The following is a 13,681-nucleotide window of genomic DNA, read 5'->3' as shown; positions in this document are numbered from 1 at the left end:
GACTATTTCTTCTCGGTGGCTTCATGACAAACAGAGGCACATTTCTGATACATCTAGAACAAGGTGTTAGCTATGCTGTCATGGGAGGGAAGAATTTCCACATACTGGTAATTGTACCCAGTCTTTCGAGATGACATTGCTCCACACCATCTTGTACTCCTTTAAAGTCTCAGTGGGGTTGACTAGCTTCCAGTCTGCAGCAGCCTCCCATCTAGAAAGAAGTTGAGTGGTATGGTTAAGGGACTACAAATAAATTGTAACTTACTTCGGCGAAATCACACTGGGAATCTTCCATGATCCCCTGGCCAAACCTCCTCTCATACTGCCTCTCTTTGGCTTGCTGGTAGCTGGCTCCAATCTACAAGTATTGTCAGCATCAACAACATTTTGAGAGGGGGGAGATGTTGACTGTGGTTCTTCCGGTGTGGGCACCAACTCAGAGGCATTGCTGTCTTTATAGAGGAGACCGGTGCAGACCCTGTCAGGACTAACTTCAGTAACATTCTAAAGATAACTTACTGGTTGATGGCTTGAAGAAGCCACTTTACCTGTAAGAAAATACAATGTTAGTGAGCCTGTCAGGAATTAGACATCAATACATGCACTGAAGTTGAACAGTATGCTCTAAATGCTGGACCTTCTGCTCCGGCTTCAGAAACACTGGATTTCCCGCTGATCTCAACTGACCTTCTGTGATCGCAGAGATCAGAGCATGTAGTTGGCCTGTTGAACATATATTGATGCTCTCTTGAGCAGTTTCTTGAGAGTAATGTGCTTGATTGAATTGTTGCTCAGACCTAGCAGATTGAAACAACAGAAGGCTGTTGAGTTGTAGCTGGAACTGTTGTTGTTGAGAGTTGAATCCATTGCAATTTTCCAGAGACAGAGATGGGAACATAGCAAAAGAGCTGTTGACAATCACTGATGGTGGTAAAGTGTTGAAATGTTTCTAGTATGTGCATTGCATGGCCACAACTTGTCTGAGCATGTGAGACTTTTTGGCCATGTCAGAATACGACGAAATATTATAAGTATTCATCCACTCATTCTCATTCTCATTCTCGGCCAACTCATCTACCTCTCCATTTACAACCACACTCAGCTCAGCAGGACTCAGTTTCTCTAATACAAAATAAGAGGTCCCATTCCATTCTATAGCTCCCTGTTGTCAGAACAGTATCACACCAACAACTCTCAATTGACTTTGCATCAACAATTTGAATATTCTACTTCTCTAGTTCTTCTGTAGACATCAGCTTCTCTACATCTTGAGTCTTCTTATAGCCATAGTATGTGAACACCGCTACAGCTCGACCTGGTCTGTCAGCCTGAGCCTTGCAGTACTTTTGACATTTGCAGAAATAGACCTTGTTTCTCGAGGGCATTGACAGTGGTCAGAATGAAGTCACAGTATGGAAATATCAAGTGATAAAGATGTTTCATTATGATGTTAACTACAAAAGTGACCAAGAGCAACGGAAAGAATTTGAAGTAGGAGTAAGTCTGAAAGTGACGGGAAAGAACATGTTCAAGCAAGTAAGTAGTAGGATGGATAAAGTCGGTACACATCAGACACTGTTCTCACGAATCAACCTGAATCAGCCTAAATCGAACTAATCAGATGTAATCAGATCATTTCTCATTGGGCATGAGCCCTGGCTCAGGCCTGACCTGACCCCAGGCTCGGGACTATTGAGGGCTACACTACCAAAACTGGTCTATATTGTACATATATCTGCTACTTTATGATGTGAGAATATATTGATAATCTGTCACCGAGACCGGCACCAGCTATTCACCATCAATTCGAATCATATAGGACAGATATCGGGCTGGTGATATGGTCATCATAAATGATCTCATATATGGAAAGTATCACACCGATATCTACATGATATCTTGAGCCCGACACATGTCACTTTGACTTAGCATTTTTCAGCATTTGTCCTGCACACATGTTGACAGGGTGTGACCTTCAAGTATCATGGTCACTTTCTGGTTTGATTTTCAACTCCACCTTCCATTGATGGTTCCTCCAGAGTCCCTCTTTCTGCCTTCAACCAACAGCAAATCAGGAAGAAATCATGCAGACCACTTAGAGATTCTGAAGGTATTTATTTCTTCTCTTTCATTCCACGCGTCCAGTACAAGCATCCTCACCCTCATTTTCAGAACTGCCATCTGCCATTGTCACTTACACATTCTGTTCCCCCCTGTGGCCAGGCCCTCTCTCCTCTATTCCCTCCTAGAAACCCACCATGCCTCCTCCTCCCAATACCCTTCTCACATTGTGGAATTTAATCCTTGAACAGAGCACATCCAGCACAAGTTTATGGCCATACTTTTGTACCACTATATAGACAAATACTTTTTATTGATTCTGAAGTGATTCTCTGGCTGCTGGTCCACAGAAATAAGGAAATACCACAAAACAGTGCAGAATTGACCTACAGTCACTGGTAGCTCACATATCTCGTATATCTTGGTGGGCTGCTCAACATGTGTTCCAGATATCTTCACTATATAATGACCATATCACCAGCCCGATATCTGTCACATATGATCCGATGATATGATGAGCAGCCAGTGCCAGTCTCGGTGACAGCTCACATATATATTCTCATGTCAGAAAGTAGCAGAGATGTGTACGAGATCAGCCAGTATTGGCAGTGTAGGGCAGGGGCTCAAGGTTTGGTGAGTCCTGGCCCCTGACCCTCAAAAACCCGACCTGACCTGAGGGTTTCGAGCCCGACCCGACCCTCAACAACACTAGTTCAACTTACACATGGTGAATAAGAAGGTGGAAATGATAATAGTGTAACTGAGAGACTTACCCAAGACTTACCTTGACATTCGAGTGAATATTATTTAAAGGGCAGATTCATCTCGAAGGAGCTAAGTAACGCAGCTGACCCGAAAAGGCTTCCTCAGTCCAGGATCCGGAGTCCGGCTTTCAAGGGGGCTCACTAAAAAAAAAAATGCACCTGAGGTCGAATTTCTCTGTGAAGGGGTCAAGAGGGACCCTACCTACTTATGTAACTATTCCCATGCACCATATATAGTAATAGTGCATGTGGCATATGTCTAGAACCTACATGGCTATGTGGCATATGTCAGGGTTCATTTCCAAGACTGTTATATCCGTGCTGGATCCATTCCGGACCGACCGGATTACGGTCCGCTTCCATCCAGTCCCTAGTCTATGACCAAGGATTGTTTGTAACAAAGACCAAGATGCTTTTACTTACTATCATTCCTATACTCCACACATTCACATTATTTACTCCACTATCTCTACTTGGCCGAGTGTCCATTCGGTCTAGTAACTTCGCTTAATTCCTTAGTCTGTCTGACTCGGACTCCGATTGGATCTCACCTACTTCCACTCTATCTCCTTTAGTTATCTCGAGTACTATATAAGATGTACTTCTTAATAGCTAGTACTTCAGAATTTAACTCGACTCTGGTTATCTCATTGATCAGGTCTAAGACAGTTCGACTCAGGGAGCCGTTGTCCAATAACTTCAGCTACTGTCAAGACTCGTCACTCTCATCTCTCTTATCGCTGTCCGAAACATTCTGATCACTTCCGATCACCTCTTCACTTCTTCTTTCTATCTATCTATCATTCTATTCGTCGGATCCACTCGGTCCGGTCGATCTCCGCACATCTGTAACAGTAGTTAAATTCTTTTTCTTGAGTCGACATGTCGTCCAATCCAGACGACCATCGCGAACACCTTCCTGTTTTCGAAACCCTATTCCCCACACATACTATTACAACACAGGCCCATGTCGGGTCTGCTCTTCGCTTTTCTCATCTCAATATTCCCAAAACTCCCCGAAGGGTCAGCAGTGTTTATGCTTCTGATTCCGACGATCCCTACAACACTCTACTCTCTCCCAGTAAACTCCAAGGAACCATCGATCATTCACAACACTCTTCTACCCTACAACCCCGACCATCTCCGATACTCTCCAAATTACAAATGGAGGAAATAGGAGAAGAAACGCCCAGGGTTGATAAAGGCAAAGGTAGAGCTGATGACGCTGATGATCCACCTGAAGATGGAGGTGATCCAGACGAAGATCCGTCGGATTCTCCTGGAGGTGGCTCAGGCTCAGGTGGTGGCCCTGGAGGTCCTCCGGACAATTCCGGAGGTCCGGGAGGTTCTGGTGGTGGTGGCGGCGGTAGTCCTCCAGGTGGTGGTGGTCCTCCAGCTGGCGGAATGCTAGGCGGTGCTCCTTACCGAAACCCGTCTGATAATTTCTATTCCGCACTCACCAGTTATCTTACCGTGCAGAACGCGTTGCTTCAACAGATGCTCCGCAAAAAAGCCAAACCCAAGAAGGGCATACACCCGAAGGAACCCGAGACTTTCGACGGTTCTGATCCTCACAAACTCAAAAATTTCCTCACTGGTCTACAATTACAATTTAATCACTACCCCGACGTTTTCTCCTCTGATCCATCCGCGAAGGTCAATTACGGCCTCTCTTTCCTCTGAGGTACTGCTCTTGAATTTTTCGAACCTGAACTATTGGGTAGCGAATTTTCCAAACAGGATCCGCCAGCATGGATGGGTAGCTATAAAGCTTGGGTGGTAGAATTGCAGACAAACTTTGGCCAAGTGGACTCCGCTGGAGAAGCTTCGGACAAGTTGGATTTACTCACTATGAAGACTACTGACCGAATTTCTCGTTACATAGTGAAGTTCAACTCCCTTGCTGCTAGAGTTGGTTACAGTGATCCAGGACTCTGTCATTCCTTTTATTGCGGACTTCCGGACCACATCAAGAATCAGGTCTCCGCACTTCCTGGAGGCCGTCCGGACCTTTACCATCCGCTTCGGGCCGCCGCAAAAGCAGGCGACCAACGCTATTGGCAACATGAGGCCGAAAAAACCCGCGCTGCTCGTGGTCAATCCAACAATAATTCCTCTAACAAACCGAAACAATCTACTTCCTCTTCTACTTCTTCTTCGACCAACTCCCAATCTCAACCCAAGCCGAAAGGCAAGGGACAACAACCCACTACGACTTCGAACGCCGTCGATTCTGGATCGGGTTCCACTGCTCCCCGTCTTCCCTTCCTAGATAAGTTAGGAAAAGATGGAAAGCTGAATGTGGCCGAAAAGGCCCGCCGATTGAAGGATGGGTTGTGTAGCTATTGCGGGGGTAAACATAAGGTTGATGATTGTCAAAAGAAGAAAACTAACCAAGCTGCAAAAGAGGCTAAGGCCCGTGCAGCTACTGCTTCCACCACAGAGCCAGCCAAGTCCGACGGAAAGTCGGGAAACTAGGCTGCGACTCCGAGACCTCGGCACGAGCTCGGAGTTGCACTGCACTGGATCGTGTCTGAATTGAGGTTACTCTCAATGCAGCTGCACTCTCTTCTCCTAATTCTCTTTCAGTCCCTCTGTACTCAAACGCTCTTAGTTTCTCGGCCCTTATCGATTCCGGTTCTTCACATTGTTTTATTGATTCAAACTTTGTTACTAAGAACCATGTACATACTGTACCTATTTCTCCTATATCTTTACAACTTCTTAATGGTTCCCTCGGTTCTGTTATTACTTCCTCTGTCTCTCTTCCTATGAAATTTCCTACGGGAGAAATCATATCAATTGACTTTTATGTCACTTCTCTAGATTCTACCTGCAACTTAGTTCTGGGATATAACTGGCTCAACCGCTACAATCCGTTAATTGACTGGTCTGAAAACAGTATCGCTTTCCGAACCGACACGCATCCGAATCCGGCCAAACGTCCGGGTCCCTCTATCGAGGTCTTAGACTCTCCTTACATTCCTCCGCTCGGCCCGAGTAAACACCAACAGGCAAAACTCCGCTACACATCCAGTTCTACTCCTTATCCTTTTGAGCCTATTTATTCTTACGCAGATCTATTAAATGCCCCTACAAACTCGGTTCCACTCGTATCCATCATCTCAGCTCGCGCTTATTTGAGGGCTACTAAGGAATCAGGTGCAAAATCCTATACTATGCACTTGGCCAACCCATCAGCCGAAACGGTAGACGGAAAAGCATCGGATGTCTCCGATGAAGATCTTGCACGTATCCCTAAAGAATACCACAAGTTCTCTGACATATTTTCTCCATCTATGGCGAAGGAACTACCTCCACATCGTTCTCACGATATTAAAATTAATATCGAGGAAACAGCAGATCCTCCGTACGGTCCGATATATTCACTATCTCCCGCAGAACTCAAGGCACTTCGAGAATTCATTGACGAACATATCAGTGCTGGGCTCATTACTCCTTCCAAATCTCCTTTCGGTGCTCCAGTCCTCTTCATTAAAAAGAAGTCCAGCGATCTCCGCCTTTGTGTTGACTTCCGTGGTCTTAACAAGATCACTAAGAAAGACCGGTATCCACTTCCACTTATCTCCGGCCTTCTCAATTCTCCTCGAAAGGCTCGAATTTACACCAAGCTAGACTTACGTCATGCTTATCATCTTGTCCGGATCACAGCCGGAGATGAACCAAAGACAGCTTTTCGGACCCGGTATGGGTCCTTTGAATGGCGTGTTATGCCTGAAGGTCTTACCAATGCTCCATCTGTTTTTCAACGCTTTGTTAACGATATTTTCTCCGATATGCTTGATGTCAACGTCCTTGTCTACTTGGACCACATCCTCATATATTCGGATGACCTCAAGTCCCATAAGGAACATGTCAAAGAGGTTTTCCAGCAGCTCCGAAAAAACGGTCTTTACTGCAAAGCTTCGAAATGCGAATTCCATACAGATACCATTGAATACCTAGATTACATTCTCTCCCCCGAAGGCTTGCACATGGACATGGCAAAGGTCAAAGTCAAGGATATCCAATCATTCCTAGGTTTTTGCAATTTTTATCGGCGCTTCATTTACAATTATAGTGCCATTACTGTCCCTCTTACCCGCCTTACCCGCAAAAGTGTCAAGTGGAATTTCGGACCAGAATGCCAGAAGGCCTTTGAAATATTAAAGGAGGCTTTTACTCATGCTCCAGTACTTACGCATTGGCTTCCGGACCAAGAAATCATTTTAGAAACCGATGCTTCCGACTACGCTTTAGCCGCTATCCTCTCCATTAGAACCGAAGACGGTGAGATTCGCCCTATCGCCTTCCACTCTCGGACTTTCACTCCTCCCGAACTTAACTACGACGTCCACGATAAAGAGCTTCTCGCTATTTTTGAGGCTTTTAAATGTTGGCGCCATTACCTGGAAGGCTCCGGGACTCCAGTTGATGTGGTAACAGATCACAAAAACTTGGAATACTTCACCTCTACCAAGATTCTCACACGTCGGCAAGTTAGGTGGTCCGAATATTTATCTCATTTTAACATGATAATTCGATTCCGCCCCGGCCGCCTCGGAACTAAACCGGACGCTCTCACTAGACGGTGGGACGTCTACCCTAAAGAGGGGGATACCGCTTATGCCAGTCTCAATCCACACAACTTCCGCCCAGTCTTTACCCAAGAACAACTTTCCACTTCCCTCCGTGCTACATTCCTTGAAGGCCCAGTTCTTCATGCAAGTGTCATCATGGACATTGAACAGCTTCATGACGATATCCGTACCGCTCAATCTGAAGACGAATCCCTTCGGGAACATTTCCGGTCCGCTTCGGATCCCGAGAAATCTCGTTGGTCTTTAGATGATTCTGGTTTTCTCCGTCTCGATGAACGAATCTATGTTCCGGATGCTAAAGATCTTCCATTACGAATCCTTCGCATCTATCACGACCACATTTTAGCTGGACATTTCGGTCAAAACCGTACTCTAGAAACTATTCGCAGACAATACACTTGGCCTCGGATCCGAGAATTCGTCCGAGACTATGTTAAGTCTTGTGTTATCTGTGTTAGAAACAAATCACCTAGACATCGACCATACGGAATGCTCCAACCTTTACCGGTCCCGGAACGGCCATGGGATTCCATTTCCATGGATTTCATTGAGGAACTACCAGGTTCTAACGGCTACAACTCCATTCTAGTCATTATTGATCGTGCTTCCAAACAAGCTATATTCATTCCTACAGACACCACAATCACTTCCGAACAACTTGCACGTCTCTTCATTATCCATGTCTTCTCTAAACACGGAGTTCCGAATCATGTCACTTCCGATCGAGGCTCCGAATTCATCTCTTGATTCATGCGCTCTTTAGGCACAGCTCTGGATATGAAGTTACACTTCACCTCCGGATATCACCCTTCGGCCGACGGACAAACCGAACGCACTAACCAAACTCTAGAACAGTACATTCGAGTCTACTGCAATTATCAGCAGGACAACTGGGACGAACTTCTTCCGTTAGCAGAGTTCGCATATAACAATGCTCCGAACGCTTCCACCGGCATTTCACCATTCTTTGCCAACAAGGGCTATCATCCCAACATCACTGTTCATCCAGAACGCGACATTGCCTCCGAATGGGCCCGTGAATTCGTTGTCGATTTAGACGAACTCCACACTATGCTTCGTGACGAAATAGCAGCCTCTCAGAAACGCTATAAGGAACAAAAGGACAAAAAACTTATGCCTCATCCGGACTGGAAAGTTGGAGACCGAGTCATGGTCACAGCAAAAAATGTGAAGACCACTCGGCCGACTAAAAAGTTCTCAGAGAAGTATCTTGGTCCTTTTGAAATTATTGCGAAACCTTCTAGAGTGGCTTACACCCTTCGGCTTCCGAAGGAACTCCGCTCCATTCACCCTGTCTTTCATGTCTCTCAACTAGAACCTATCCTTCCAAATCCTATCCCTAATCGTATTCAGGATCCGCCCGGACCCGTCGAGGTCGAAGACTCTGAAGATCATTTTGAGGTCTCGGAAATTCTCAATTCGAAACTCGACCGACGGCTTTCGCCTTGCTCGGCCCTCCCGGAATCCAACAGGGGATGTCGTTGTCTTGACACCGCTTACACTCTACAAAATTCTCAAGTTAGCGTTGGAACAATTGAAAGAACACGAAAACTTACTTTCTTCGGCCTCCACATAGGCCCTCTCCTTCCCTTTTCCTTTTGCTTTCAGGTCCGGATGCCCGTGTTTCAAGTAACCCACTATGGGGCTAGTTTTGGACACCTCGGCATCCCACTTTCCCCGCTCATACCCGCGCAACTCCCCCTGTTTGAATGCGTCAGCGAGATTCTTGAAATTAAACCAAAAAAGGAAACAAAATAAAAAGGAGAGAAAAAATACTTAGAAATTTTTTTGCTTACCTCTTTGTCTGCCTCGGACTCCGCTTCCTCATCTTCCTCTACATCACGTCTGGATCCGCCTGGCCCAGCACTCACTTCCTTTCCTTTCCCTTTCTCTCTTCTCCTTGCTTCGGCTTCCTCCTTCTTCCGTTGCTCTTCCGCCCACCACTCCTCCAACTGACGGCGCCGTTCAGCCGCCGTCTCCTCCCACTGTTTCAACACGGCCTTTACGGCCTCCTCTCTCTCATCCTCCATGTCCTTGTGCGCGTTCCGCGCTTTCCTCCATTCCTTCAACTCCTCCTCCAACTCGACGTTGTACCCCTTCACCTTCTCCTGCTCCTTCTCCACCTCCCTTGACCATTCCTTCCGGCCTCCGGCTGTCGAATACGTCCTCATCGAACACCATCGGTGTCCGACTCGGTTTTTGTTGCTCGAAAGCCTTGCGCGTAAATTGTGGCTTCGGGGTGGGTTGAGCGAGGTGGGAGGGAGGTTGCTGGATGTCGGACATGGTGAGCTTGGAAAGAAAATGTTAGGAAGGTGCGGATGGAGGGTTAAGGAAGATTGGACTTTGAAATTTTCATGGTACGCCTTATATCACTTTCTCCTATTTGTCTCGCTTTGGCCTATCGGCTATCACTCGATCATTTTTACTTACAATTTTACGTTTCTCGGACTCTGTCCGATTCCGAACTACTTATGACTTTTATTTCATTTTCGGTTCCCGACTCGGAAAGGTTCTTGAGGGCAAGAACCTTAAGAGGGGGATACTGTTATATCCGTGCCAGATCCATTCCGGACCGACCGGATTACAGTCCGCTTCTATCCAGTCCCTAGTCTATGACCAAGGATTGTTTGTAACAAAGACCAAGATGCTTTTACTTACTATCATTCCTATACTCCACACATTCACATTATTTACTCCACTATCTCTACTTGGCCGAGTGTCCATTCGGTCTAGTAACTTCGCTTAATTCCTTAGTCTGTCTGACTCGGACTCCGATTGGATCTCACCTACTTTCACTCTATCTCCTTTAGTTATCTCGAGTACTATATAAGATGTACTTCTTAATAGCTAGTACTTCAGAATTTAACTCGACTCTGGTTATCTCATTGATCAGGTCTAAGACAGTTCGACTCAGGGAGCCGTTGTCCAATAACTTCAGCTACTGTCAAGACTCGTCACTCTCATCTCTCTTATCGCTGTCCGAAACATTCTGATCACTTCCGATCACCTCTTCACTTCTTCTTTCTATCTATCTATCATTCTATTCGTCAGATCCACTCGGGTCCGGTCGATCTCCACACATCCGTAACAAAGACCCAGAACACACCTCACAGGTCCAATTCCTCGGCCTGTAGTCCAGTCATACAGCTAGGTGGTACTAGGAACATGGTGAGCTTCTGATTGACTGAATAATAGTATGATTTACCCATGTTATGTCACAGCTGCTAAAATTAAAATATAGATAACATATTCTCACTATTCTCAATTTGCTTTATTGACTGTTTCAGTTTTCTTCTCCGAAAAACCCACGCGACAGTTGAAAATTTGTGTGGCTCTTGCCAAACACAACCCAAGCTCCCCCAAAAAAGGATCAAATACACTAATTCTAGTCAAATCAAAATTTTTGGGCATTCTTATTAGCTCAAAAAGTACAAAATTACCGCCAGAAGTCTCCATATATAGTGGTCAAAAAAAATTTTTAAGCTGTTCCGGGGGTACCTACCTACCCCACCCCTGGTCAGGGGTTCAATCACGTGGGGCCCCTTGCCGGCTTTGAAATTTTGAGATGTTGTGTTACGGCTTTCCCACTGTGTTCCATGACCTTTCCTGTGCGTGGTTTCTTGGTTTTCGTTATGACGTCGTGCGGGTTTACTTCGATTCCTTCTGGCCATGGGATGATTTGCGGGAGTTATTGTTGGAACGATGGGTATAAAAGCGCGCGAGCAAGTAGAACTCCAGAATCTTGATTTTTCCCTCATCCAATTCAACTTTTTGCTGTTGAACTTCGGTTCTGAGATTCACACAAATGTTGAACTGGTTCAAGAAAGGAAGGCCGTTACAGCTGGCTATATCTGCAACGTGCTCTGGTGCTTTCGTCTTATTCGGCTACGATCAGGGTGTGTTTAGCGGTATAATTGGGAACGAGGACTTCAGTAAGTTCGTGTGATTGGTTATTGAACCTTTGTAGATATCTAACCCTTGATCTGTAATGGTAGAAGACACGTTCGGGCACCCTACTGATACCAAACAAGGAATAATGTACGGTTGTTTTGTTTTTTTTTGCTAGTGTCGCTGGAGATGATCTCGACTTTTCATGTTCCAGTGTTTCATCGTACAATCTAGGATGCTTCGCAGGGTGTATTATTACTTTCCTCATTGGCGACTGGCTCGGTCGGAGACGTGCGATGTGGTCAGCTATGGCTTTGATTACCGTTGGAGCGGTGTTGCAGACGACTGGTGAGTGAGGACTCCGATATACCCATCCATCACAAAATTGAAGCCAGTTTTCCTCGACAAGCATTCTCCGTCCCTCACATCATCGCTCGAGTCATTACAGGTTTTGGGACTGGAATCGAAACCTCTACAGTCCCCATGTACCAATCCGAAGTTTGCAAACCGGAATATCGAGGTCGTATCGTTGCCTCCGAGCCTATGTTTGTAGGAATTGGAATCGTGTTGGCTTATTGGTTTGTATGTGCACCCTCGATGATGGCGCCACTTTCGATACTTACCGTCACCGATTTCTGTAGGACTATGGCATGAACTTTATTCCGCCGGAATCTTCCTTCGCTTCCGTCGCATGGAGGCTCCCTATTGCATGCCAAATCATCTTTACCATTTTCGTCAGCATTCTCATCCTGGGCGTTCCTGAATCACCCCGTTGGTTGTTACAGCAGCGTCGTGAGCAGGAAGCAATCCAAGTCCTATGTGATGTCTATAATCTTCCGCCTCACGATAAGGAGATCATTAAAGAAGCTGAAGACATTAAAGAGGCGATGCGGCTCGAAGAGGAGAATAGTTTTCAATGGAAGAATATCCTACAACAAGATTCGGTGCAGACTGGTAGACGGGTTCTCTTAGCATGGGGTATGCAATTCATGAAGTAAGGGCATTCCTCACTCAAAAAATCCACTCTCCGCCCCAACACCATTAACAAAAATCCTCTTATTTTCCTCAGCCAAGTTGGTGGAATCAACCTCATCGTCTACTACCTCCCCACCGCTCTAACCCTCAATGTCGGTCTGTCACGAGGCCTTTCCCTAATCCTAAGCGGGTGCATCAACATCATGTTCCCCCTCGGGTCTCTCATCCCCACCTTCTTCCTTGACCAACTAGGCCGTCGTGGACCCATGATGTGGTGTTCCTTCCTCCTTGCAGTGTGTATGGCTGCCATAGCTGCTTTACTAAGTTTCCAAGGAACGAAATTAGAAATCGAAAAACCCACGGCGATGGCCTCCGTTGCGTTTTTTTTCCTCTATCAATTCGTCTTTGGGGCTGGACCGAATTGTATACCGTGGGTGTATGTACCTGAGATTTTACCTCTCCATGCGAGAGCGAAAGGTACGGCGGTTGGGATATCGTCGAATTGGATTTGGAATTTTACGATTGTGATGATTACGCCGGTTATTTTGAACCGTTTGGTGGGTTGGTTTTTTCTGCTTCTTTTTTTGAAGGTATTGACGATTTTTTTTTGCAGCAATGGAAAGCGTATTTGATATTTGTCGCTACGAACGCGTTGTTCGTTCCCATAGTGTATTTTTTGTACCCTGAGGTAAGGAGGGGACTTGGCCTTATTTTACTGTGTTATCGCAGACTCATAACTCTGTTTCAGACTTCTCGTCTTTCTTTGGAAGAAATAGATCTTCTGTTCTTGAAATCTAACCCGGTGAAAGCGAGCTTGGACAGGTCGTGGTTGGTTCGAAGTGACCTCGAGACGCGGCGGCCACTATCAGAGGATGAGAAGGGTAGTGAACATTGAAGAGTAAGAGGGGCTTCGTAATACCAGTCAAGGCGAGAAGGTATGGGTAATCATAACGGAAATGACGAGCAATCACATGTACATCCTCGAACCTTCCTCGAACCTTTCAACTGCATGGCTTTGAAACCCCGGATCGCTCTTTGCCAATTCCCTAAATCGGTCGATTTGGTCCTGCAAAGAAGCGAAGCATAGCCCCTGTTTCTCTCCGGGATTTCCGAGTCGGTTGGGTCGATAATGACGCCGTGGAGAAAGCTGTAAGTCTTCTTTTGTTTTCCTTCCGGAGGTGGTGGAACTCCAATCAGTTGTTGTGAGTCGGAGTCGGAGTCAGAACAGACCTGACTCTGTCCTACAACTAGAGATTTGAATGACTCGATGGCACTCCAGGGCCCCAAATCGAGTTCCAGGGTCGAACAGCGGAGCTGTAGATGGGGCAGGTCGTCTTGCCGCTCGATTTAATATCTCAATGGGACAGCTTA

General features: G+C 46.0%; 2 protein-coding genes across 2 annotated transcripts; one reads left to right on the top strand and one right to left on the bottom strand.

Moving 5' to 3' along the window:
• Positions 1-2: 2 nt before the first annotated feature.
• Positions 3-898, bottom strand: E1B28_000036 (uncharacterized protein; the record flags this gene model as incomplete). Its single annotated transcript, XM_043145833.1, has 5 exons — positions 3-53; positions 106-211; positions 266-452; positions 520-542; positions 606-898. The coding sequence occupies 5 exons, from the start codon at positions 896-898 to the stop codon at positions 3-5; spliced, it is 660 nt and encodes a 219-aa protein (XP_043014532.1).
• Positions 899-11,252: 10,354 nt separating this feature from the next.
• E1B28_000035 (uncharacterized protein) lies at positions 11,253-13,205 on the top strand (the record flags this gene model as incomplete). The annotated part of the gene is made up of 8 exons (XM_043145832.1): positions 11,253-11,379; positions 11,443-11,485; positions 11,550-11,683; positions 11,745-11,917; positions 11,977-12,329; positions 12,405-12,867; positions 12,924-12,998; positions 13,059-13,205. 8 exons carry the CDS (start codon positions 11,253-11,255, stop codon positions 13,203-13,205), a joined length of 1,515 nt encoding a protein of 504 aa, XP_043014531.1.
• Between the last annotated feature and the right edge of the window lie 476 nt (positions 13,206-13,681).

This window comes from Marasmius oreades, chromosome 1 (genome assembly GCF_018924745.1).
Source record: "Marasmius oreades isolate 03SP1 chromosome 1, whole genome shotgun sequence".
Classification (NCBI taxonomy): Eukaryota; Fungi; Basidiomycota; class Agaricomycetes; order Agaricales; family Marasmiaceae; genus Marasmius; species Marasmius oreades.
Note: the sequence above shows the minus strand (reverse complement) of the source record. Positions and strands in the feature narration are given on the sequence as shown.